This window comes from Manis javanica, chromosome X (genome assembly GCF_040802235.1).
Source record: "Manis javanica isolate MJ-LG chromosome X, MJ_LKY, whole genome shotgun sequence".
Classification (NCBI taxonomy): Eukaryota; Metazoa; Chordata; class Mammalia; order Pholidota; family Manidae; genus Manis; species Manis javanica.
Genome location: NC_133174.1, coordinates 59,652,711 through 59,679,712, shown reverse-complemented (window position 1 = coordinate 59,679,712; position 27,002 = coordinate 59,652,711). Strand labels below are relative to the sequence as shown.

At 47.7% G+C, this 27,002-nt stretch overlaps 1 protein-coding gene across 3 annotated transcripts in view; it reads right to left on the bottom strand.

Moving 5' to 3' along the window:
* Positions 1 to 24,825, bottom strand: part of NHSL2 (NHS like 2) — an 82,877-nt gene extending 58,052 nt beyond the window's left edge. For 2 of the 3 annotated variants that reach the window (XM_073228045.1, XM_073228047.1), the window contains exon 1: positions 24,568 to 24,824. In XM_073228045.1, the coding sequence (XP_073084146.1) occupies positions 24,568 to 24,634 (67 nt within the window). In that variant the 5' untranslated portion in view covers positions 24,635 to 24,824. Of the gene's footprint in view, positions 1 to 24,567 lie in introns of all 3 variants that reach the window. The other variant, XM_073228046.1, reaches the window with a different exon arrangement.
* Between the last annotated feature and the right edge of the window lie 2,177 nt (positions 24,826 to 27,002).

Genomic DNA, 27,002 nt, shown 5'->3' with positions numbered 1-27,002 from the left:
ATTTAACATTTGCCCTAAGCACTCATCCCACTCAGTTCAGGTACATCCAGCACCCTTAGACAGGCCAGCAAGCCCCAGCATTAGGGTGACAATAGCAAAAATTCAGTGGTCTCCTCTTGGGCCTGGGAGCCCAGAATCATGATGTTACTCAAGCAATCCACTCGAAGGATTTACATGGGAGCCTGGGAGAGAAAGGGGTTCTAAGTAAATCAGGGTGCTAGGTCTCTTCCCACAGAGGTTATTGGTCTCTCTGGTTTTGTCCAGGAGCCCCTGGACAAAAGGGTGGACTTCTGAGGGGCTGTGAACCTGTCTGAGCCTCAGTTTCTCCGTCTGCAAAAAAAGAAGCAGCAGGGTTCTCTGCCCAGCTTTTCTTTACTCCTTTTTTTTAGATGATGAACTATTTCAAGCATAGGGAAAGGATTAGTAACAAACACATTTACCCATATTTTCCCCAGAACCTTTTTTTGAAAGAAATAAAACATTACAGATTCAGTTGAAGCCCTTGTGTACCTCCCAGTGACATTCTCCTCCCCCACACAGGCAGCCCTTCCTCTGCATTGGGTGCCTGTCGTTTGCATTGTGTTTTTCAATGTACTGTGCAGATGCTTATAAACAATATATGACATACAGTAATGTTATGTATGCTTTTAAACTTTAACATAAGTTGTAGAGAACTGTACGCATCTTTTTTCAGTTTGCTTTCTTTGCTCAATGTCAGGTTTGTGAGAAATATTCATGTTCTACAGGTCGCTCTGGTTCAGACATTTTCATGCTGTGCAGTATTCCACTGTTTGAATCTATAATGATTTTATCTATTTTTCCTCAACTGTTTTCCTCTTATAAGCAATGGTGTCATGAAGATTATGTTATATGTACCATCATTTACCTGTATGACAGGTTTCTCTATGATATATACATAGGAGTACAATAGTTGAGGTAAAGAGTGGAAGTATAAAATTTTAAGCCTTTTTTTTGAGGGCAATATTCTGGTTTTATCTGAAGTGACTATTCATACACTATTTGATCCAGTAATATACTTTCACACAGCTATACTAGGGGAATAGTCATACATGTACACACAAGATATAAGCACAAGAATGCTCATTGCCCTATTGTTAGTAATGTGGTGGAACTGGAGACATTCTCAGCACCCACCAGTGGAGAGCAGGACAGATGAATAACCTGCAGGACACCCACTCTGGAGAATACCTGGGACGTTGGAAGACAGCAGTGCTCAGCACGTCCTTCCTCACCTACTACTTTGACTCCTGGCCTGAAGAAATAATGCTGCTCACAGTACAGGGCCAGGTACCCAGGAGGTGACTCGTAACTGCTTGTACATTAGATGGAGACACCCTCACTATTGCCAAGTGGGGACCTGGCCAGGGTCCCACATGTGCAGGGAAGATGCCTTTCCTGGCAATCAACTCCAATAAAATTAGGGAAATAGTCCAGGGAATAATTCAGAATTCAGGTTGTAGAATTATCAGAGAGAGACAGAATTCATAAGTATTTGAAGGAACATTAGCAAACTGATGCGATGGCTTGCCATCTCAAAGCTAAATGATGAGCAGAAAGAAAGGAAAGAAAAGGCATTTTCCTTTGGTAATGAACATTAATAAAGAGGAAGTGTTTGGGGTGCCTGGTGGTGTTTGACTTGAGAAATTCAATTGTATCTCTAGAAGTGCTAGCCCATTCTCATTTACTGGGAGCTTAATGGATAAAGCCAGAAAGGTTTAACTTTAAAAAATGGCTTTAATAATCACAATAGATGATACCTCTTGAACATCTTTATGTGCTACAACTGCAGCAGGCACTCTGCATCCTTTGTCTACACTAGTTTTCCCAACAGCAGTGCAAGGTAGCTATTCTAAGGTAATATCTTTGGTAGGGACATGGAGAGGTCAAGGAACTTGCCCAAAGCTGCAGAGTTAGTGACAGTCAGGATTTGAACTCAGGTCTGTCTGGTGACAAAGCCTGTATTCTTCTCCATACAATATGCTGCCACCTCTACATTTGGAGACAAAACCCAGGCAATCAGTTTACTAACTTTGGCCTTAAGCCTAAAGTATTAGTGAGGACTTCCACAATGCTCTTCATGCCTGCCTCACCCATAGTCCCCTTCTGAACAAAGTGGACCAAAGTGACTCCTTGATTCAGAGTTACTATTTGCTCACTCAATAAATATTTTGTTGAGTGGCTATTCTGTGCCAGGCACTGTTCTTTTGGTCACAACTGAATGGACTATGAAGCCTGTGCCTGAGTCAAGGGTAGCCATCTTGCAGCTGGGCCTGAGGGTGCCTAGTGGCCTTTGAGTGTTCTGCAGTGAGGACCCAGGGGACCGACAGGGATGTTCTGGACTGCAGAGTGACCAGTTGACCCTATCTGAGTCCTTCCGTGGGAATGCAATGTGATACACACATATGGAGGAGCACATGCAGTGGGGTGGCCCAGGTGCCAGGAGTTGTCCAGGGAGACAGCTGTAAGCAGAAGCCATGGGGAGTGGGCAAAGCAAGGTGTGGGGAGCAGCAGGAGAGGCAATGATGGAGAGAAGTTGAGTGGTAGAAGGGCCAGATGCTCTGCTTGTCTTGTCTGGCACTCCTGGAAAATGCTTCCTCCCCTTCACTCACACACAAATCCTTATACTTATGCCCTGCCACCCCAAGAAACTGAAGCACAACTTTGGTCTCCCAACCTGGAAGAGGCCAAGTGACCTGCAGTCTCTGGGAACCCAGACCACACAAGAGCAGTGCCTCACAAGGCCCAGGCTTGCCCTTCAGAACCTAGGTCTTGAGTTCTATGTTTGGTCCTCTTGGTGTGTGTGTGTGTGTGCATGTGTGTGAGATGAGAGAGAGACAGGAGAGAATGTGGGGACAATGGGTGAAAATACACTTTATTGGAGGTCCTGCTGTCCAGCAGAATGTCCTCCAGGCTTCTCAGTCCTGGCTGGTGACGCATATAAGAAGGACCAGGAAGAGGTTCTGTGTGAAGCTGGATGAGGATGGAGAGAACCCAAAGATCACTTTTGGCAGCCAAGGACCTGCACCACATGGGCTTGCAGATTCTGGGTAATTCCTAGGTGCTGCTAGATACCTAAGGTCTTGAGGACACAATATTTATGGGTTACATCTGTCATTGAGCTGTTATGAGAGCCTCAACCATACCCATGGGAACAACTGGGTAATCTCTCTGTCTTCCTTGACCACACTCCCACCCCACCACCTCAGGTTTTCATCCTGTTCCCCCGACACAGATGAAAAAGTTTGATTACAAGCCCCGATAAGAAGAGAGGGTATGAACGGACAGGTGCTCTCATGGCTAGTGGGAGGCTCAACTGAAACAACTTCTTTGGAGGGAAATTGGGCATTATCTGTCAAAATTTTAATGCACATTCGTTTTTACCAACAGTGCCACTTCTAGGAATTTACACTGCAGATAAAATGCATTCGAAGGTACATGAACAAAGACATACATTATAGGACTATGTGTGATGGCAAAGTTCTGGTGATAACCCCCTTCAATAGAAGATAGGTTAGACAAACTTTGGTTCGGCCAAAATAAGCCAGGCAGAGAAAGACAAGTACCAAATGATTTCACTAATTTGTGGAGTAATACAACAAAGCAAAACTGAAGGAACAAAACAGCAGCAGACTCACAGACTCCAAGAAGGGACTAGCAGTTACCAAGGGGAAGGGGGTGGGGAGGGTGGGTGGGGAGGAAGGGAGAAGGGGATTCACGGGCTTTATGATTATCACACATAATGTAGGGGGGTCACGGGGAAGTCAGTACAGCACAGAGAAGTAGTGACTCTATAACATCTTACGACACTGAAGGACAGTGACTGCAGTGGGGTATGTGTGGGGATGACTTGATAATATGGGTGAATGTTGTAACCACAATGTTGCTCATGTGAAACCTTCATAAGATTGTATATCAATGATACCTTAATAAAAAAAGTTTGGTTTGGCCACACAATTGAATACTCTGCAGCCATTAAGGAGAATCATTTACGTAATATGTGGAATGTTCTGATGGAATGTTCTCTCTTTCTCTGCCCCCTCCCTCCCTTTCTCACCACATGCACACACATACTCTTACACACACTTGTATATGCACAGATCATTTCTGGAAGGACACACAAGAAACTGGTATCTGTGGTTGCCTTTTGAGAGGGGAGCCGTTAAAGTAGGGGTGGGGATTAGAAGTAAGCAGGAGAGTTACTCTTTCACTAAATACTCTTTCATACTGTTGGATTTCTTCTGCTGCACGCACGTATTACTTTGAGGACATAAAAGCAAAAAGAGAAAACAAAATTAATTGCAGAAGTCTTCACCAATAGGTAATTGGTTAAATAAACTGTGGCATAGTCTTACTAAGGACTGTTCTACAGCCATTCAAAAGAAGAGATATTCTGCCAGAGAAAGAGGTTCATAGCCATACTAAGTTAAAAAAAATCAAGGTTCTGTATAAAATGTATAAAAGATTCCCATTTATGTAAAAAGATAGATTTGTATACATACACATAAAAGTAGGCATATTCACAGAAAAGTATCTGGAATGAGTCACAGCATGCTGATACCAGGTATAGTCTTGGGCCAGGAGGAGGGGAAGAGGGAAGTTAAAGGTGGACTTTCATTTTTTTACTCCAAGTACTTGTTGAATTGTTTGTTTTTTTTTTTGTATAATGAGTCTGTTTTATTTTGTAACAGAAAACATAAATAGTAAATCAATTATGAGGAGAATAAGAAGTCCAGTCTTAATGGAATCTGCCTTCTATAGCTTAATTTCCTCACACACTTCTGCATTCAAGAGCTGCTCAGGGATTTCTCACAGAAGGAAGGGCCAGTGCCCCAGCCTGGCACCAGAGATCCTCCCCATTTCTCCCATTGCTCCTCTACACTTTCCTCTGTGCCAGCCAGTCGGCCTCCTCACCAGCCCCAAGCAGGTGTCCATATCGCTTCCCTTACTCAATTTGCTTCCCTCATGCTCTGTACCTTGACAGGCCACTCACCCCAGTTCCACCCTTACTGGACTTCTGCTTGTGCTTAATAATCCATCTCAAGCAAGCTTTCTAGAATCCTTCCACTGTTAGTGAATATCACTGGGAGTCATTTGGAATTTGGAAAACTGCCTATTCTCTATTTGGCCATCTCATATTGTTATTTAATGTTCATGGACAATCTAAAACACGGACATCATTTCCTAGTTTGCAAAGTGCTTGTACAACCAGGGCTTCACTGGGGCTTCCCGTCCATTCTATGAGGTAAACCAAGGCAGGTCTTGTCATTGTTATTCCCATTTCATTGATGAGGAAACCGAGGGGCTGGGAGGCTTAAGGTAACACAAGTAGAAAGTGACCAAAGGGGGCCAAGTCTGCCTAACTCACCAAGAATACCTACTTTTATTCCCTCAGCCAGAATATAAGTCCCTGGAGGACAGGGAGTACATTTTCAACATTTCTGTGCACACTAAAGGTGAAAGGGAAAGCCATCAGCATTCTGAAGAGAAGCTTACCAAAGAAGAAAGGACACTTAGTCAACCAAAGGGTATGTGGTGGGGACCCGCCAAGCACTTAGGTCAGTGCTGTGGGCAGGAGGGACACCAAAGCCATAGTTCCTGTCCTCAAGGAGCTTATTGTCTTCAAGTGAGGCCAAACACACCCAACAATTAGAACACAATCAAGTATGACATAAATATGATTTGAGGTCATACACAGATTAGCTTCTTTCTTTAAATAGCATCTCAAACCTGCAGCTTTGGGCAAGTAAAGACTTTTAAAAGGGCATATTTTTTCAAAATTAGAAAACAGTACAGATAGCAAACAAAATTTGTGACAGTGGTACATGGAAGATTGAACTTTGGGGAACACTGCCAGAGGCCATTTAAGATAAGAGATGGGCCAGGGACAAAGGTGGGAGGAACAGCCTGAGCCAAAAAGGTCTGAAACACAGCAAGGAGTTGGGAGAAACCAACCTGGCTGAAACTGAAGGCAATGATATTTGAAAGCTCCTTTCCAAATCTCTAGCCAGGCTGGATTCCAGAGTCTTCTGTAAACTAGTGTGGGCAGCATAGACTAGATTGGGGCAATTTCAATTCTATGCGTGGGAGGAACACAGTGAAAGTGGTGCTTTGAAAGATCCACCTGGCGGTGATGGGCAGTATGGACTGAAGTGGCTCTAACAAGTGGCCCAGTACTCTGCTTGCTGAGTGCCACACAGGAGACGCCACCAAGGTGTTAATGCCACAGGAGAGTCTGGCCCTGAAGCTAAAGCTAAGGTTCTTTCATGGAGATCCACATGGGCATTGTGGTTTGTCATGTATTATTTGAGGGATTAAGAAAAATTATCTAAAACTTGACCACAAGGCAAAAAAGAGTACTTACTGAATGCTCCTTCAAGAACATATGAGAGCATCATCCATGTGGTTGCTTGACTATTCACTACTGATTAAGCCCAGTCTGTAAAATTTAAAAGTGAACTTTAGAAGGTTTATAAATCATGAATGATTTTTGTCTGGTAGAAATGAAAATTATTTTGGATCCAAGTTTTTTATCTTATTCCAGCATTTTTTGAAGTCTCTCATGTCTTTTTTAAATTATCTTTTTATTGTGGTAAAACATATGTAAACATAAAATTGGCCATTTTCATCATTTTAAGTGCACAATTCAGTGCCACTAATTATATTCCCAATGTTGTACAACCATCACCACTATCCATTTCCAAAAGTTTTCATCACCCCAAATGGAAACATTAAGCAGTAATTTCCCGTTCTTCCTTCCTCTTGGCTCCTGGTAAGTTTCAGTCTACTTTCTGTCCATATGAATTTGCATATTGTTGATATTTCTTGTAAGTGGAATCATACAATATTTGTCCTTTTGTGTCTGGCTCCTTTCACTTAGCAAAATACCTTTAAGACTCGTCGACACAATAGCATGGGTTAGAACTGCACTCCCTCTTATGGAAGAATACCGTTTCACTGTATGGATAGGCCACATTTTGTTTGTCCATTCACCCATTGATGGGCATTTGGGTTGTTTCAACATTTTGGCTATTGCGAATAATGATGCTATGAACATTTGTGCACAAGTATCTGTTCAAGTCCCTGTTTTCAGTTCTTTTGGGTTTCTACCTAGCAGTGGAATTGCTGGGTCATATGGTAATTCTGTGTTCAACTTTTTGAGGAGCCACCAAACTCTCTTATCTTTTTTAAAACCAGCTTTACCGTGATGCTGGTTCCCTCATCAATGAGTTAGATCAGTCTTGATACATGGTCACTATATATTTCAATGAAAGTCATATGTCTTTGAAAATTACATTTTGATTAGTGTGATTTATATACCTTACTAATTTTCAAAGCATAAAGCTGACTTCTATGCCCCACTTTGGCCCCCATTGCCCATTGCAGGCCCGTTAACAAGGAATTCAAGGAAATGAGAAGAAATGAGGGCTCCCTTGCTTAACCCATAGGCCAGTGTGGTATTTTGGTAGTTATAAGTAGAAAGGAGATTTTAATTATGGCCCTGTGATACTGATGGCAAATGAAGTCACATGGGCCTAGGTACAGACACAGAGCATGTACTTCTTTACTTTCGCTGGGAACATATGGAGACTTCTCTCCCCTGGAACACAGAGCAACTGTTGGTTCTCTGTAGTGTGATAGCTTTTGCTAGGAAAACTCTAGAAAAAAGTTTTAATTTCAGAGAACTCTGGGAACAGACAGACCACAGTGGAACCCATGAGAAGAGATGCTAGGATTCTTTTCATATGGCCTCAAAATTTGCCTTCATTGGCATCTGACAGGAAATGTTTTAGGCAGGTAATGAGGAGAAGAAAGAGACTCGGCCAGAAGTTTGAGGAAGAGGGTGGCACAAAGGTGGGGAGAGGGCACACCAGGAGTGGTGAGGAGGGGAGAAGGGGCAACCACCCTGCCTGAGACCCAGCTCCTCAAGGGGGTTTTGTAGTTGACTCTAGGTGGTCTTTTATTCAGAATATACAATCCTCCCACTAGCCCAGAATCTCTCCTAGAGTATTAATCACACATAAAACCACAGGTATTCTTGGTTTCATGCATTTTTAATGTTTCAAACCAAGAAAGTTTGTCTTTTTGAGTTAAGGCTGAAATTAAAATGAAAAACAACATGTATGTCCCCCCTCACAGCTCAAAAGGAACTAACTGGATTTTTATCACAATTTTCTCACTTTCGAGACAAGATATGGAAGAACAGATGAGTGTAATGGAAGAATTTCACAGATGGTTAAGAGTGTGCAGGAAAAACAAAGCCAGAATAAAAAAGGATGTTGCTGTTATAAATATGATCAAAATGTATCTATTTCTGAAAGCATACCAGGCAGGTTAAGGAAATAAAAGTAAAAGCCTACTTTCTTCTGACATCCTAGTTTTTGCTCTCTCACTGGGCTGTGACAAGACGAAATATATATAACAAGCACTTTGCAATTTGAAAACCACACATGGTTCTGAGAGGGGCTGGGTAGTGTAGGGAGAGGGCACAGGCTATGCAGGCTGACTGTGCAGGGGCCAGCCTGGTGTGGAGGATCTGGCCAGCAGTGAGGTCTAAAGCAAACCCCTGGATCTCTGTCTCACATATGTAGAGCGAGGACAGTAATTTGTGTCTTAGATAGGTGTTGGAAGCCTCCTATGATAAAGCCTCCAAGAGAAGCAAGAACAAAGTGCTGTCGAAGCATGGTCTCTGGTACACATTCTAGCACTCACTCCGCTGTTCATTATGTTTTTGTCACCCAATCACACCCTAAGTTCCCTGCTTGTTGGCCTCTGTATCCTCCTTGCTTCTAAGCAAAGTGCCCTGAAAATCATCCTCACCATTCATTATGCTAACACACATTTACTAGGTTCTTCCAGCCACCAACTCTTGACAGCCACACTCTGTCCTCCGAATCACTATTCCCTACTCCATACCAACTAAGCACTGAAGCCCCAGAGGGCCTGAGGGGGCCCCTGTACTGGACACAGTGATGCCCCACCCACCCAGGTGTCCCCAGGACTGAGTGCTGCTGACAGAGAGTCTTCTTTGGGAATTGTCCACCTTGCCTAAGGCCATGCTCCCTCCCTGGGAGCAGCCTTCATCTAATGACTGGTCAATGTGCAGTGGTATGATGCCCCATCCCCTTACCCTACCTCAGAGCAACCCTGAAGGGCCAACCCAGGTCTGGAACTCCTTACAGGGTCACCTGGGGTTGTTATTAGGACAGTATCACAGCCCAACTTCTCCCTGGAACCAATCCTGCCTCCTTCCCTCAGATCCCAGGTGTCGATCCCAAAGGCACCCAATAAACTTCCTACATGTGCCCTGCACCAGCCCTGCAGGGACAGTTCGCAGGGTAGCTTTGTGGCCTGTGTAGGCTCTGGCTCAGCATCTGGGAGCCTCAATTCCAAGTGATCCCAGGAGCTGTGACAGTCCCCAGGGCCCAGTCACTATGCATAACCCTCACTAACAATTACATTTTTATGCCTTTCTCTCTCTCTGTTTTTTTATTAAATGCATTGGAACCAATAGGGTGGAAAATATCAGCCTGTAAGCAAATAATTACAGCCATGGAAGAGACATTATGATACAGAAATAAATGAACCTAGAACTTGACTGAAGGTAAGCATCCTAGAGGAGGTGCCATTTAGACTTGAGTCTTGAAGGATGAGTTTGGGTTTGATGGGTAGACAAGGGATGCGGGACAGGCATTCCAGACAGAGGGTACTGCATGCTCAAGAGTTGGCAAGCATGAGAAAGTATAGGGCATGGGAAGGAAGGGAGTAAGGGACAATGAAGTCTGAGTCACTGGCAGGGGCAGACCACGCAGGGCCCTCTGGGCCATGCTGAGGAGCTTGGTGGTGAATGAATGCCACATTCCATTGTTGTCCAAGCTTCAGCCATTTAGATACCACTTTGACAAGTTTTGCCCTATCTGGGCACCACTTGTTCTATTTACTATTCACTTCATCTTTTTCTTGAAGTGAAGGTATTTTTTTTTGCTTAAATAATTTTATATTAAAGGAAATTTTATATGGCAAATAAGAAATCAAACAAAAGGAGTATCACTTGCTATAAATAGGAAGTAACTGTAAGAAGAAATACAATGGAAACAGAGCTGAGTAATTAAATTCTATGTAGTTACTGAGGCCTGCTCTAGCCCTGATCCAAAAGAAATTAGCAAGCATTACAGAGGCTGAAGAATAGCACCACACTGAGACTTTCTCCTTGACAGAAAGCTGGAAAGAAAAGGAGGCGAGAATCATTTTCTCACCATGTAATTCAATGTTCTCTAAAGCCGTACTAGGTACCATTCAGATCACCTTGAAGTCCCCCACGCTGTCATCCCGCTGACTGCGCCCTACACATGTGGTTGTTATTACCACTCTATTGCTTTGTCCATTGGCTCTGGGGCAGTCACTTCGATGTAGCTGCTTCTTTGTTGGCTCAGTGAAGGTTTCCAAACCAGTGCCTGTGGTGACCCTCACTCCCCACACTGTTGGGGAGAAAGCAGCAAGGGTGGGGCTGGGGCAAGGGGCCCCTGGGCTCAGACTCTTAGAATCAGGAGGGCCCTGACAGAGTATCCTATCTTCCCATTTCACAGCTGGTGAAAGTAGGATCAGAGAAAGGACACAATTTGTCCAAGGCCACAGAGGGGGTTAGCAGTCTAGCAGACCCACATAGTAAAAAGAAGAGTTTAGCTTGTTGTCTGAGGATCCTGGCCCCCAGTAGCTGCTATCTGCAGGGCAGAAGGGAACAGAATATGGAAGTGGAGGCGGGGAGAGGTCAGCCCATCAGGTCTGAGAGCACAGGGGCACCATCAAAAAGCCCACATGCTAGATGGGACTCCACAGCAGGGGACAGATGCTGAGGTGGGCCTGGGGTCTGGGTGGTGCAAAATGTCTACGAGGGGCTCAAGTGTTTGCCAAAGACACTCAGGCAAATGAAGGTGCTCAGCACATCAGAACTGCTTCAAACTGTGGTGGCAACTCAGTCAGGAATTTCCTGGGACTGTGCAAAGCAGCCAGTCTTTGGAGTTTGACAGGCATGGACTCAAACCTGGTTCTGTACTTTCTCGCAGTGTATGACTTTGGGGAAGTCACTGAACTGTTCTGAGCCCCGGTCTCCTCACTGTAGTATGAGGGGAATAATAGCACCTGCCTCCTAGAATTGTCGTAAGGATCTCATGACGTCGTACAGCTGCCCTTGAACACCACGACTTGAAACTGCCTGGGTCCACTTACATGTGGATGTTTTTCAATAAATATGGTGGAAAATTTTTTGGGAGTTAGTGACAATTTGAAAAGGCATTTTCTTTTCTCTAGCTTACTTTACTGTAAGAATACAGTGTCTAATACATAATACACAAAATGTGTTAATCGACTGCTTATGTTATCAGTAAGGCTTCTGCTCAACAGAAGGCTATCAGTAAAGTTTCGAGGGAGTGAAGAGTTATATGTAGAATTTTAAGTGAACACTTGCAGGGAGTGTTCTGGAAACCCCCATTTATTCAAGGGTCAACTGTATACCGAAAGCTTCGCATACAGGGTCTGGCCCACTACTTAGCATTACTTCCTCTGCCCCTCCTATAGCCACAACCAGACAGGCCCCCTGCCCACCACAATACAGTTTCTTCTCTCGTGGCTCCTCCCCTAGCCCAGCTCATGCCTCTGGGCCCTGTCCTTCCTCCTATTCCTGTGCTCCCCAGCTGTCCTACTTAGCTGTCTATGGGGTTCCTAAAGAGTGTTTCAAGTATTTGCCATAAGAAAGCTGAGGGACACCTTCCAGTGGTGGAACAGGGACTTCCTTCACCGGAAGACAGAGGGGAGGGTGAGTGCTGTGGGGCAGCTGGCTGACCAAGCAACCTGCACCATCCAGCTGGAGGCAGAGGCGGGCTCTGGCCTGGGTGAGAACAAAGGAAAGGTTCTGGTCTCCCATGGTGTTAGAAAGCACTGCCTGAGGCAAGTCCCTCCATTAAAAGCTAGGAGGCGGAAGGTTAAATACAGCCCTTTCCAGTTGTCTAGGACATAGATTTATGAAATGTAATAGCTGTGTTAGAGAGAGAAACGATCTTATCTCTGCTCTGTTTTTAGGGAATAGAAAGGAGGCAATGAAGAAGAGAAATAAATCTGGACTTTCACCAGTGGGCAGTGGGAGGCCACTGGCTGGAGGCTTTTGAACAAGGTGGGTTTGTTTTATGAAGTCACGCTCTGGAGAATGGGCTGCAGAGGAGCAAGAGTGGAAGCAGGGAGTCCAGTAGGAGGGAGAGAGATGGGGGTGCAGGTTGGGGGTGGCTGTGGAGCGGGATGGAGGGAGCCAGCTGCGGGTGGGGCCAGGCCTGCATCCCTGCTGAGGCTGGCACCTCCTCCCTCTCTCCCTCCTCAGAATAGAAAGGCCAGCTCCCACTTGCCCTTGTCTTCTCAAGGGCTCACCTTGTGCCTGTGAGAAAGGCAACCTGTCCAAACACACAGAACCCTCACTCCTTTTCAAGGCATCCCAGGCATGTCTGTGAGAAAGTTCCTCCTTGTCCACAGGTCCCAGCTTTGCAACCTGAGCCCCTCTCAGACGCCGTCTACTCCCTTCCTGGTGTGACAGCCCTTCAAGGACCTGAAGACCAGAGACCACTTTCCTCGCCTACTTCTCCATGCCAAACAGCACACAGGCCTCACTGCAGTTAGTTCTCCATCCCATCACTCTGCTTTTCAGACTCCTTTAGCTCATAAACTCCTGCCACAAAGGACCAAATAGAATCCCCGAGCCACAGCGTGGACTCACAACCTGCCCTGCCAGATGCCTCTGCAGCCATAACTCTGACTTCCAGTACATTCTCCACAGTAGGCAACTGCAAATATCACCTCCCCCACCCCAGCTCACCCCTTTCACACAAGCTAGAGAGGTATCCTGGTATGGCTCAGCACCCTGAACTTGATTCCACCCTCCTGCCAGAAGGTCTGGCTCAAACTGCAATTAGAAAGCACTTGGTCCCTTGGTAGCAACCTGTGTGACCAGATGACCAGTGATAGCCACCCCCTTTCCTGCCCCTCCCTGCCCTCCTGTCCTCATGCCTTGGGATTGAAAAAAAACCCAGAATCTTAGCAGGAGTCCAGGAGGCAGGTAAAGCCCCAAGACTGACTGTGAGAGCATTTACCCCATCCAAGGGACAAGGCCTCAGAAACCATGTTAAGTTGATTTATAGAAAATAAGAGAGATGGGATTTCTTACACACAGACATAAAATTCCTTGGTCACTGTTATTATTCCTTTAGAATCCCAGATTATCAGGGGTTGGGATGTGATCACATCCACCCTCTCTTCCTCCAGAGCCAAGCAATTCTGAGTTGCTTTTACAACGCCTCTGCCAAGTGGCCATCCTGCCCCTCCTTATACTAAGGGAAGGCGCTTCCCCCAGGAGGACCCAGGCTACCTCAGCACAGCTCTGAGTGCAGGAAGCCCATCGCAGGAAGCCCGTCCTCTTCAGTGAGCCTCCATTCCTCCCCTTCTCCCTTCTGCTGAGCACGCCACCCTCCTCCCCCAAAGACTCACCTCCCTGGTTCCAGAAGAGGGTGATAGACTCGGCTCTCTCCATCCTAGCAGTGTGGATGACCACTGCTCCACAGTCAGCAAATTCCCAGTGGTGGGGCCACACAGGGGCAGCGAGACAAGGAGCTCCACCCTGTCCTGAACCCCTTCCCCAGGCTCCTCAATGGTACCCAGGGGTTCTTCCTGAACCCGTTTCCCAGCACCCTGGCCGGGTCAGTTTGGCCCCATTGGTCACATGCTCCATTGCCAGTAAAGTTGTTCCTGGATTGCCCAGCCCAGGGAAAGTGATGTAGAGTTCAAAAGTGAGTTTCCGATCTCTCTTTCTCTCACTCCCCTACACCCTGCTGCCCCCACCACCTGCCCACGGCCACACTGGTCCAGTTGGTCCCGTCACGGTGGACTGGTGAGGGCAGCTGTCCGTGAGTTGGTCTTGTCTTTCTCTAGGTGAGGTTCTCAGCCAAAGGCTGGAGTCAGAGCCCCATGGAGGGCTGACCTCCCACTCAGCTGCTGTCCTGTGGCAAGGGGAAATGAGCAGGAACTGGCTGTCTGAGTCAGCTCCCCTAGTCTATTGTCACTGCTCGGGCCCCTTCCTTCCCAGAGAGACGTGCACAGAGATAGGCCTTGTTTTTTGTAAGTCTCTCTTGGACACACACACTTTCTCTCTTGGCCTGGAATGAGTCTGTGCACTATGGCTGAAGGCAGTTCAATGCAGCTCCCCTAACTGCTAGAGGGTGCCTACTCTGACAGAGGAACAGGTCTACAGCATGTACAGATGGTTCCCAGGCATCCCCACCATAGACAGAGTTGCTAAAGATGATGAGTCCTGGTAACAGGAGAGGAAAGTGAGGCTCAGAGAGGGAAAGGGACTTTCCAAGTTCCACCAGCTAGAGACCAGTAAGATTCTGAGTCCAGCTGTGTTCTCCACAGCTTCAGGTGGAGAGCCATGCTGACTTTCCTCACTGCTTCTCGCACTCTCAGCTGCCAGGGTATTGCAGATTCTAGCAAAGCCTAGTTCCCAGGGCACAAAGCATGAGAAAATCGCTGCTCTAAAACATTTAAAACATTTCTTGTTCAAATTTGGTTCTGTGTGTTTAGAAAGACACTTTTGAAGGGATGCCCTCCTGAGCCTTAGGCAGAGGTCCAGGGAGCCCAGAAGGGATACTAGAGGACACAGGCCAGCCCCAGCATAGCTGGGAAACAGAAGCTATTACAGAAGGTAATTACAAAGGGCTGGAAGCTCATTACAGAGGGCCTCCATGACCACCATATCAGCCATACAAGCACAGGCTAATGGACCATACCTTGTCCCAGTAACTGGCTTCCGATTGGAGAGAGAGGTGTCACAGGTTCTTGCTCACAGCATGAAACGAGGCCCAGCTGGAGCTCTGTTCTCTTTCACACTCTTTGCAGAGATACAGAGAAACAGGGAAGCAGCTTGAGGGGAGGAGCTGGGGGACCTACCCCAGAGGAACCACCTCATTTCCTCAAAGACACTGAGCACCTCTTGTGCTGCCCAGACTCTCAACTCGCCAAGAGCAGGGTAGTCCCAAGGGTCCCTAGAGGCCCCACCTTCAGAACATATTTGTATGGCTTGGTACAAAAAGCCATCTAAAAAGACCAAGGTGAAACTTACAGGCAGGGAGAATGTATGGTGTCCCCAAGGATGGGAGAGAGGGTCAGTTTCTAGGAGCAGTGGCCAATCAGTGTTATCAACTGCATTCAAGAATATAAGTAGGCTGAGGCCAAGCACTGAATGTCTGCTGTGGCGACACCGAGAAGGTAACCTTGGCAAGGCTGGCTTTCCAGAGGCCGGACTGCAGCTTGTTAAGGAGGGAAATGGGAGGCAAGTGGAGACACCTCTCAGGGAGTCTGGCTGTGGTTAGAGAGGAAGGAGACAGAGCCATAGCTGGAGAGAGAGGCAGAGCTACAGCTGGGAGCTGGGTGTTTGTCAGGATGAGAGAGATGCTGTGCACTTTTCAGTTGAGGAGCTGCCACAAAACTGCTGTTCTCCCTGCCCCTGCACTCGCTGTAGGCTGGACCGCATCTTAGACCAGTTAAGGCAGAGTTTCTCAGGGGTGGGCCCAGGCACTGAGAGTGTTTTAAATATCCCCAAGATGAGCACCACAGCACTAATTCTTGGTAGAGACTGAAGTCCAGTCTTAGCCCAACTAGTGGGTGGAGGGCAAAGACTGCCTGTCTTAGCTCCCTTGTTTTGGCAGACTAGCATAGTGATTACGGAGACAGACGTGGGAGCCCAGCTGGCTGGGCTCAAATCCCAGGCTCACCTTTGTGCCTCTGGGCAAGTTAGCTTAACTTCCCTGAGCCTCGGTTTCTAATCTACAGATTCGTTATATAATTTACAGCTTCTAATCTGTATGTCTCCTTTAGGAGATAATAAAAGTACCTGTACCATAGGTTGTGTGGATCGAATGAGTTAATACCTGCAAAGTGCTCTGAACACTGCCTGGCTCCATAGAGGATATGCTGGGGCTAGCCTGTATCCTCTGGTTTCCCTCCTGGGCTCCCTGAACCTCTGCCTAAGGCTCAGGAGGGCATCCCTTTGAAAACATTGTTGGCCCTACCCTCAATTTGGTCTCCTATCGGCTGTCATCCATGGCCTGCCTCGCATAGGCGTGAGTTTGTCAGGCCCCTCAACAGCCACTTCTCACTTGGGCCCCTCTGGGCTGGAGCAGGCTTGTTGCTGTGACAGGAGCTGCCATTGCACATGACCAGAGCCACAATATCAGGGGTGGGAAGACTCCAAAAATTAGAGTCTCAGCTGATATTTGTCTTTTGTTCTCCTGACTCAGGTTTTTGAGTTCTTTTGGCTGGAGTCAGGGTAAACTACTGTCCCCACTTAGGGAAATGGTTGGTGTGTGTCAGTTTCCATAATGCAGATTTCGTGGGTCTCGTGGGTTGGAGGCCTGATTATGGTGAAGGTGGAGGTTGTCTTCATCCTCAGAACCAAAAGCGTGACACTGAGCAATGTGGATCAGCACTCAGGACGGCCACCAAAAGAAATCTCGACCTTTTCACTTTTGCCCTTTACCCAGAGCAGACAGCTCCCATCCCCAAAGCCAGATCCTGAAACACCCAGAGACTAGGAGAGAGCTGGTGACAGAACCAAATGTACAGGAAGACAGTCCTGGTGCAGGGGTTGGAGTGACCAAGAGTCCAGAAAGGAAGAGGGTAGAAACATTGGTGTTTGACAATGCAAGCCAGGACAGAAGTGTGTGGAGATGAGCCACAGAAGTCAGATACCCCAGAAGCCAGGCCCCCAGAGTCAGGTCCCTAAAGAGGAGCAAGGTCCCAGTCTGCTGAGTGGGTCAGAATATTTCAGAGGAGGAGTGTGCTGGAGATGGTATGTGTAGCATGGGAGTGGGGGCACATCTTTTCTGAGGCAGGCCTAACAGGCCTAAACACCACCCCTCTGACCACCAGGTATCCAAGTTCTGCAAAAGGAATTCATAGAGGTGGCTCTGTGTCACTTTCCCTAATACCAAAAACCAGACTCAGAGAACACACTCCACATGAATGGGAACAATTGGGAGCCCCATTCTGCACCCAGGACCCCACGCCCCTCCATCTGCACCCTTGGAGAATTTGACAGGAGATTGACTTTTTAAATAAAAAAAATCTGCTGTTGGAAGAAATGAAGGTTTCGTCAAAGACGATTTACTCCACAGGGATCCAGACAGCACTTAGGAGGCCACATTAGCTAGATTGTTTAGAAGTACTGTCTGGGGGTAGTGGGGCATATAGAGCTGACCTGTCAGTGTAGAGGGTCCCCTACCAGGGACATCTTTCCTTGTCATCTCAAGCATCATTTTTGCCTCTTGTCAATGTCAGAGCCTCGTCTGGTTTCTCCCTGCTTGGTGGACATATGGATGTGGACATGTGGTACAGGGTGTATCCGTCATGGCCATGAGGAAATTCCAGGGGACATGAGAACAACTCTTGGGCAGTGGTGATGGTAGGTGGGGTAGGGGAGCAGCTGGACTGCGGCCCTCATTAACCTCTGTAGCTGGTGACCTTGGGCTCATCACCTCACTTCTGTGGGTCTATAAAATGAAAGAGTTGTGGGAGATAAGTGGTTTCCAAGCACATATCTCACCTTTATTAAAATACCTAGGTCCCATCATGATGGACAAAAAGTCTACTTTTTCCACAGAAGGCTTTTCAACATTGACAGTAAATAATAATAACATATATATATACATGGTGCTCCCCCAAGACTCCCTCCACTGCTCTCTCAGCATCCATTGAGAAGCCCTGGATCAGGGCAATCCCTAGAGATCCCTCCTACTCTGACAGTTTTAAGCAGTAATAGGGGCAGCACACCCCTGTGCTCCTTGCTCGCCGTGTGCCAGCACCTCATATCATCCTGTGAGGCAGGCACTATCAAGCCCACCAGACCAAGGAGGCAATGGACGCTCCGAGAGCTTAGGTCCGCATCTGGCTGAGAACCGGAGCAGTGGTGGAAGGCTTTGCCACATTCTTCATTAGTTATTCTAGTGTTTTCTGCATGAAGTTTAAGCATTTTAGAGGAGGAGAAAAACCCACGACATTTTCCAATTATTCCCCAACCATGGCTAAAAACAGAAAGTTTCACTTGCTTCATCAAATTTCAGAAAAACCCAGTGCTCAGAGAAGACAAGGCGGCTGCTGCCTGAAGCCACCCAGTAGCACAGGCCTAGCCTGGTGACAGTACCTAATACTTTGGTTTCAAAACATTTGTATGTACATCATGGTAAGGCTTTACACCAGGCAGCATTCTGTGCCTCACAGAGCCCTTTTGAACATCGTTCATCATTTGCTACTCACCACAGCCCCGTGAGGTAGTGGTTATTATTATTATCCTTGCACTGCAGGTGAAGAAACTGAGAATGCAAGGGGTGAATTGACTTACCCCAAAGACCCAAAGTAAGGGTCAGAGCTGGGATTCAAACCCAGGCCTTCCCACACATTTCCCCAGTCCCTGTGGCTGCCTCTTTCCATAAGAGGAGGCCCTTAGTTTTGCACTGCTGTCTCTCAAATATGTTTGCTGGCTCAGGAAAATATGATTTGGTCTCTCAGCTTGACAGAATGATTTGCTAGCATAATTGTTCTATATGATCATGGTTTTTATTTGTCTTTGCACAAACAACATTATAACAACTTTAATGAAAATCTAAGGGAAAGAAAAATTCACCAGCAAGCCTGCCACCCACAATAAATTAAGTTTTGCTTTTCCCACAGTTCCCTTCCAGTCCTTGATCATGTGCAGACCTACTTTTTCATAGGGTTTGTTAAGCTCAGCATAGGTACAATTTTGTATTGTACCTTTTGTGCATCATATTTTATTATAAGCATTGTCTGTGTTGTTCAACCACCTTTCTACTTAGCTCTTCAGTGGGTCCACCTTCAAAGAGCCTGGGTACCTCAGATTTACTTAGCCATTCTCTTGTTATTCAACGGTAGAGTGGCCACTGCACTTTTTGGACCCACTTTTTGCTTCTTTCTAATTCTGGCCCAGGGAATGGGGGAATATCATGATTGGCCTTAAGCCCCAGGGCCCATGCCTTTACCTCCAAAATGTCCCTCAATTGTGGGAGGTGCGGAGCACCAGGAAATATTTTGTATGGTGGCCTAGAGTTTCAACTTCTTCCAAAATTTCCAATGGGCTCATTTAATTGGGTTAGGAAATATGTCTTTGAGAGCAAGGCCTCCGGGGGGATAGGGACCACTTGACCCCCTTATAAGTCTCTGCCACTTTAATATTCATCATATTGATGTTAAGGATTGTGAGATTCTAATAAACTTGTGAATATGAAAGGGTCAGGTCAACTATGACAATGCCTAATGTGATGAGATGATTTCTTCATTTTGTTTAGGCACAGAGAAGAGAAGAGTGAATTTATTTTCCTCTTGAAGCCCACAGCACTGGTGTGACTACTTGGAGCGGGGAACTGGAAAGCAGTCTGATACCAGTTCTCTCTGCATCTGAAACTCCTCTCAACACCTGGTTTAGGCTTAAACTCAAGGATCTCCCACTTCCTTGCTAGCCCAGGAATCCTCAGCTCTAGCTTCTGGACCCAACACAGACCCTCCAACAAGTTCAATTATTCTAACACTACAAACATGCCATCAAACAGACATACAGTGGGACTTCTACAAAGCTGGGAATTTGCAGTCCTTGTTGCTATAGAGATTTGCTAGCCCTGCCAGGACAGAGCCACAGAACCCTCCTTTCACCACATCACACCTCCAGGGTTACTAACTCCTGCCACAGGTGCAAAGATCCTATTGCCACAAGCTTGACAGTCAGACAGACGGGCTCAAATCTTGGCTCTGCAAGCTCCTTGTCAGGCCATGGGGCAGCACTCCTCCTAAGTCTCAGTTTTCGCATCTGTAAAATGGCATCAACAATCCTTGCCTGGAGATTGTTCTGAGGGTTAAGTAAAGTTGTGGATGAAAGTGCTGGCATAAAATAGGTGTGTGATACTGGTTCCCTTTCTCTTCTCTGTGGGATGCTTCTATGTGGGTTCCAATAGATGGTTCATACATGCACAGCTGTGCACATACTGTGTATTTAGGGCAGCGCTAGCACGTATCTCTCCCCACCCTATACAGAGTCACAGGGCAACATGACTACACTCACTCAAGAGTGTGAAAGTTGGTGAGAAGTCAATTGCAACTCATGAGCTTGGCAGAGAAGCACTTCCAGTGTCAAAGCAGCCTATGCTTAAGGTTGTATTGGTCTTCACATGTTGTGACTAGCCCACCACTACCCCCAGCCCCACCCCATCCACTTTGTGGCTGTTCTGGCTGCTCCTAATGGTCCCCCAAACATGCCGAGCTCAATTCTGGTGCCATTCTCAGGGCAAGACCCATGGTGTTCCTCCATCTGCAATCACAATCACTCTTCTCTCACTTGAAAAACACTTGCAACTTTCTAAAAGCTTTCCTAGCTACCTCACACCACATCTTCCCAACCACCCTGTTTGGAGAGGGTGTGTGTGCTAAGGATCCCCTTTAAGAATTTGTAGTTTTTATAGCCAAGGGATGGAGGTGGCAGAGGTGAATGACTTACCCAAGATCACCCCGCTGGTTCACAGGCAAGAGAGACCTGAACCCAAGCCTTCCAAGGCCTGGCCAATGGCTCTTTCCCACCCTTTGATAAACATGTTTTAGCCCTTGTCCTTGAAAAGCTTGCATTTTATTAGAGGAAATATGCACGTAGTAACAATGACCCTAACAATGACAGTGCTTAAAAGAAGCCAGTCTGAAAAGGCTACATATTGCATGATTCCAATTATACAACATTCTGGAAAAGGCAGAACTACGGACACAGTAAAAACATCAGTGGTTGCCAAAGGCTAGTGGGAGGGGAGGGGAGGGCGAAGCACAGAGGAAGTTTAGGGCAGTGACAAAACTCTGTATGATACCATAACGATGAATACACATCACTATACATTTGTCCAAACCCATAGAATGTACAAGACCAAGACTGAAGTGTCCTCAGTGGAGGTTCATCAATTGTAACAAATGTATTATTCTTGGGGCAGGGATGTTGATTGTGGGAGAAGCTGTGCCTGTGTGCAGGCAGGGATATTTAGGAAATTACCTTCTCTTCAATTTTGCTGTGAACCTAAAACTGCTCTTAAAAATTAAAGACTCAATTTTTTTAAAAAAAGACAGATGAAAAACACACTGAAAATAAAAGACAATGGGCAGCAATGATAAAATTATGTACAAGGCACCAAATTGTACAAAGGAGGGAATGACATACTCTGTTAATTAATTTTGGATGGAGGAAGGAGGGCAATCAGGGAAGGCTTCAGAGAGAGATGACATCCAGTCAGAGTTTCGAAGGATAAAGAGGAAATTGCAGAGAGAAGATAGGGTGTTAGAGTGGGGGTTCCAGGCAGAAGAAAGTACATTTGTGAAAGCATGGAAATGTTGAATGGGCATAGTGTATTTGGGAAACCACAAATCATTCAAGATGGCTGGATCATCAAGTTCAACAAGAAGTGACAGGAGGTAATCCTGGAGAAGTAGATGGGGCCCAATTATGGAAGGTCTCTAAGTTGTGCTAAGGAGCACATAATTTACCCTAGAAACCAGTGCTTCCCAAACCTAGGGTAATCGTGTCTCACATTCTCATCTTTTCCCATTTCCATGTACCACCTATACTATTTACTTAACCATTTTATTTAAAAAGAGTCACTTTTAAAATACTTAATCTTGCCTTAATAAAAATATGAGAAACCATGGGTTGGATTTTACTAGGTATTTTTTCTAATACACACTAAAAAAAATATATATAAACCTGAAAGGCTAAAAACAAAGTTTTCTCTATGCCACCTGGGACAAGCAGGGCACACCTTGAGAGCAATCCTGATCTCCCTTCCCCAAATTAGCAAGGCTTAGGTTCATAGCAAGGGAGAGCAGGGGCAGATCACTCTGGGGGCTGTGCTAGGCACAGCCAGGGGAAAGGCAAAAGCACAGGCAGGGAGCCCAGTTCTGGAATGGGCCTGAGTTAACAAAGGTCCAGACTCAGACATTGACAGTGGGATAAAAGGAGGGGCTTCCAGGTCTCAGAGGAAGACTCACCAATAAATACTTATTGAATGAATGGATGGATAGATGAGTGAAAACTGCAAGTGTGAGGTGGGAGAGAGGAGTGCAGGATGACTCCCAGGTTTTTAGTTTGAGTTATGGATAGAAGGTGGCGTCACCAGGAGAAAATGGCAGAAAGAAAGGGGAGCCTCTCTGAAGGGGTGGAGAAGCAAGATGTGCTTAGCTGAGCATGAGGTCTTTGTGGGTCACTCAGGTGGAGATGAAACAGTTGACTGTTAGTTTGAGCTGGAGGTAGAGATTTGGAGGCCAACCTTATGGAGGTGAGCTCCAGGTGTGGCCTTGACCACCACCAGGGAGAGGGTATAGAGTGAGAGGAGACACAGGCCGAAGACAGAGCTCTGAGGAAAGGACATTTGCATGTATGGGTGGGCAACGGAAGAGGTGTTTTCTTCCTCCATGAAGCCTTTCCTGGTGACCTCAGGACAGACCTACATCCCATGGCCTCAGGGCCTCAGCTTCTCCTTTACACCATCAGCTATTCCCTGTACTTGTACCCTCTCTTTGGCCAGTCTGTGGGCAACCTGGGGCTAGGAGGCTAGTTAGCCTTTCTCTAGTTAGCCCAGGGCCTTGAGTGTTCAACCAAGGCTTTTGGAACAACCTTGGGGTGAGGAATGAGCAGGTGCAGTGCTAGGGGAAGGCGAGGGCCAGAAGGCCAAGCGGGGTCAGGATATGGGGTGGGAGAGGGATAAAATCATCATGAGGCCACCTCCTTGTGCTGCCAGAAGCTACTGCCTCCAGGATGAAGGGTCCTGGATTGGAGCTGGCCCTGAAGTTGCAGAGCAATCTCTAAGATGTCGTAGCCAGCAACTGCCCCAGCAGTTATGCAGAAAGTTTGCCTCAAGCTCCCCTATGGGGCTGTACAGACTGTCTGCATTTAACAGCAGTGGGGCCTGAGCCTCCAGCTGAGAGGCAGAATACTATGAGGTGGAGGTTGGGCCATTCACTTAATGGTGGCCTTGAAAGGATGTGTCTCCAAGAGACTCCAAAGAAATTTTAAATCCCAGAATCTTTGCCAGTGGCTCAGTCCACCACAGGGGACCAAATTCAGCCCACCCAGGAAGCCAAACCAGGCCTGGCTCTGCAGGTGGGCCCAGCGGCAGTCACCCTGCCTGCCCACACATCTCAAGTCACTTTCCCATAGCTTCCCTCCCCCCACACTCTGTGAGGCCCCCATCTAGGGGCAGTCTAGGGCTGCCCTTAAGCTGGCCAGCTCTGGGCAACTCCCCTCACACACAGTCCCGTGAGCCACCAGGAAAAGGCAGAGGCAATCCTCTGGGTCTGAGCATGACAGATTTTTGTCAAGACACCAGTCCATTCATTGCTCTCTTACGGTAAACTTGAGTTAAACTTGGCAAAAACTTTCCCTTCCCTCCCATTGGCCTGAACGGCAGATGAGGGCCTCCCAAACAGGTACAGAGAAAACCAAAGGCTTCTCTGTGAGGAGGGGCACTGAGAAAGAGAAGAGGGTCCCCATGAGGATGGAGGGACGAGGGCAAGGAAGGTGCCCCTGGACCTAGTACATGTGGCCTGATCTGAGGCAGCAGCAAAAGGTGCTTCCCGGTGGCCAAGGAGTAGGCAGGAGGAAAAAGAGTTGGTGGGTGGTGAATGGGACAGAGAAGTTTGTCCGCATGGCTCCCACACCACCTGGGAATGCAAGCTGGGAAAAGTTCTCTCTAGATTTTGTCTCCCTGATTTCCATACTGTCAGCATCCAGGAAGAAGTTGTTGGGGGGAACTATGCCAGCGCCTTTGAGTCCATGTCTGGAGAGGACGAAGGGGCAAAGCAGGGCACACCCAGGGTAGGAGGGCAACAAGCTTAAGGCTAGCACATGCTCCTCTCCCCCAGGCAGTGAGGAGAGCTCCCTCCCTGCCTGGACTGGGGCAGGAAGTGGGGGCAGGGCATTACACAGCAAAAAACAGATTCGTCTGGATCATTCTGTGCATGCAGCATATGAGGTAGAGCCAGGAGAGGTGTAGGTGTACAGTGGGGGGCGGGGGGTGGGAGCTGCTGAGGGAGATGAAGGTTTGAATAACAAAGGAGGCTCATAGAGGATAAGCCATGCATCGTTCTCTGCCTACTGGATCCAGACAGAAAGCACAGTCCTAGGAATAAACTTCAGTCCACAGCACGTTGGTCACTTCCCTGATGCTCCAGCCACCCTCCAGAGGCTACACAGGGTTGCTGGCAAAGAGGCCAGCCCCTGCCAGCTCAGGGAGCTCTGACTTATGCAGTTCAGGCTGGTGCACGAGCAGGGGAGCTGTGAGTTCATCCGCATCCCCCTCGGGTTCTCTCCCCGCCCCCTGCCAGCCCCTGCAAGTCACGCCAAGGGTCAGGGGCCCTGCAGTTGCAGCAGGGGCAGCCCTGGCTGTGGGAGCCCCGGAAAGAGGAGGGAAGGGAAGAGAGTACCTGTTGCTGAATGCATCCTGCTTTGGCTCCTACTCCTCGGTTGCTTGTGGTGAGAGTTGCCCATCATTCTGTTCTGGACTGGCAGCCACCCTGTGGCTGCCGCCGCCGCCTCCTCCTCCTCCTCCTCCTTCTCGGCCTGTGCTCCTCCCCAGGTGCTTACATCACCTCACCTCAGCTTTGCTTTCTTGCACACATGGCTCATCAAAATCCCACTTGCGCCCCTGGCACACAATTGTCCCTAGACCTGACCCTCTCACTTGGAGTCGAGCCTGCTAGGAGCTTCTCTCAGCTTCTCTCTCTCTCCCCCCACCCGTCTCCCTCCCTCCCTCCCTCCTCCCTCCCTCCCTCTGACTCTCTTCCTCCCTCTCTCTCCCTCCCCCTTGTTCAGTGCTCCACTCAGGTTGAGCAGCCCAGGTTCCAGGAGAACCCTAGGAAGCCCTAAGTGTGACCCCCGCCTCAACTGCCTCTGCAGATGGGGACAGTAGGGGTGCCCTCAGGGACCCGACTCGCCAGCCCTCACTGCCCCTGGCTGCCTCGGCTCTCCTCTCTCCGCGCTGTCATTTCTGCTGCTGCTCGCTTGCCTGCTCAGTCTGCAGAAGCTGGCAGGAGTGAGGGGCCAATAACAGAGCCTAATCCAGGAGTGTGACAGGGACCAGTGAGGGAATGTGTGACCCAGGAATTCTAAGTGACACAACTCTCTGATCCACTGGGGGATGGATCCTGTTCTGTAAGTGACAGCTGCCAAAGGACTCTGGGCTCCAGTTCTGACAGAGACCCGGGGAAATCTGGGCAGAGCACAAGGCTGCCAGGCGGCAGGCTTGGAGCTAGCACAGCTAGATGCTTCTTGCATGCCCAGTGTGACCACCAGGCACCCCTACCTCCTTTCAGGCACACCTGAAGTCTCACTCCACTCTCCCCTCCCTTGCCTGCTTTGCCTTCCTTGGGGGGAGGGTAGAGCTGGCAGCCAAGAGATTCACAGACTGGAACTGGGGCCCTCGGCAGCCAATGAGAGGGCTCCTTCCTAGGGTCCCACTGTAAATCCACCCTCCCTCTCTCCCCTTCTTCCCCTCTGACCCCACCCACTGCTTCTCTCTCTCTCTCTCATACACACACACACACACACACACACACACAAACACACACGCACACATACATGCACACACATGCATGCAGCTGCTCTCACTGCAAGTGCTACAGCCCTGTGGGACAAGTGACACACGGGGCAGGTTGTGCTGGCTCAGATAGGAATCTCGGTAGGTTCAAGGTTGTAAACATAGACTGAAAAAGGCATAGGGCATCTGGAAGAGACAGAGCCATGACATTTTGAGATGGTTCTAAAATGTGTGGGACACCATGAAAGTCAAAACAGAATCGCACATAAGTGGGTTGTACACTTGGGACCCCAGGTTATATTTCCAGGGACCAGGTGAGAAAGCTTGAATAGGAACAGGCATCTTTTGGAAGTTTGGGGAGTAAGGGGATGGAGGGTGGGACTGAGGAATGAGTGAATGATCACAAATTGAGCTCAGCCATGTACCCATTACCCAGGTCAAGAAGCTGAGCCTGACCAGGACTAGAGAGGCTCTTCTCTAAGCAGTTTTAAACCATCATTGAGGATCTTCTCACAACAGCCCTGTTTGGTAGATATTAGTTCAATTCACTTTAGAGACACCTTCAACAGAGGCTAAGAGAGGGGAGGCAGCTTGGCCAAGGTCTCTGTTGGCTTCTTCCATTGGGCTTATACTCATGCTCAAGTTGCTCCCAGATGAGAAAATCCAATGAAAGAGAGCAGCAGACACAGAATCTCTCCCTTCTCCCTGCATCCCTCTGCCTCTTCCTTCCCTCCTCTCCTTTTCTCATCTGAGCTTCTCAAAAGGGGAGTCTACAGTGTGAGTCGCACATCCTCACCTCCTCCTCCCTGTTAGCCCCACTGCACCCCAGCCCCTTCCCACCCCCACTGGACTTCCCTCACCCACAGCCAGCAGGGTTATAGCGTCTTTTTTCATTGGGCCTCTCTGCTGTTTGCCACAGGTGGTGATACGCTCCTTCCTGAGTAAATGAAGCTAACTAGTACCTGGGGCAACCAGGATTTGGACGCCTGTCTATCGCCCAATTCAGTACTTTCTCCACCAAATCTCTCTTTATTATCTCAAGGGGATGGGGAATCCTTTTAGACATCTTTTAACACTTCCCTTTCCCTCCTCTATCCATTTTGTGAGTCCTGTAAGTTGTTCCTTAGAACTGTCTCATATCCAAGCAACTTCTTAGTGTTGTTTCCACATCCCTCACCTTGGTTCCAGCTACCATTATCAGCCCCTGGACCACTGTAGAGAACTTCCTCTTCACTGGGCTCCCTGCTCCCACCACAGCACCTTATAATCTATTCTTCACCCAGCAGCCAGAGTGAGCTTTTACAAATATAAATCAAATCCTAT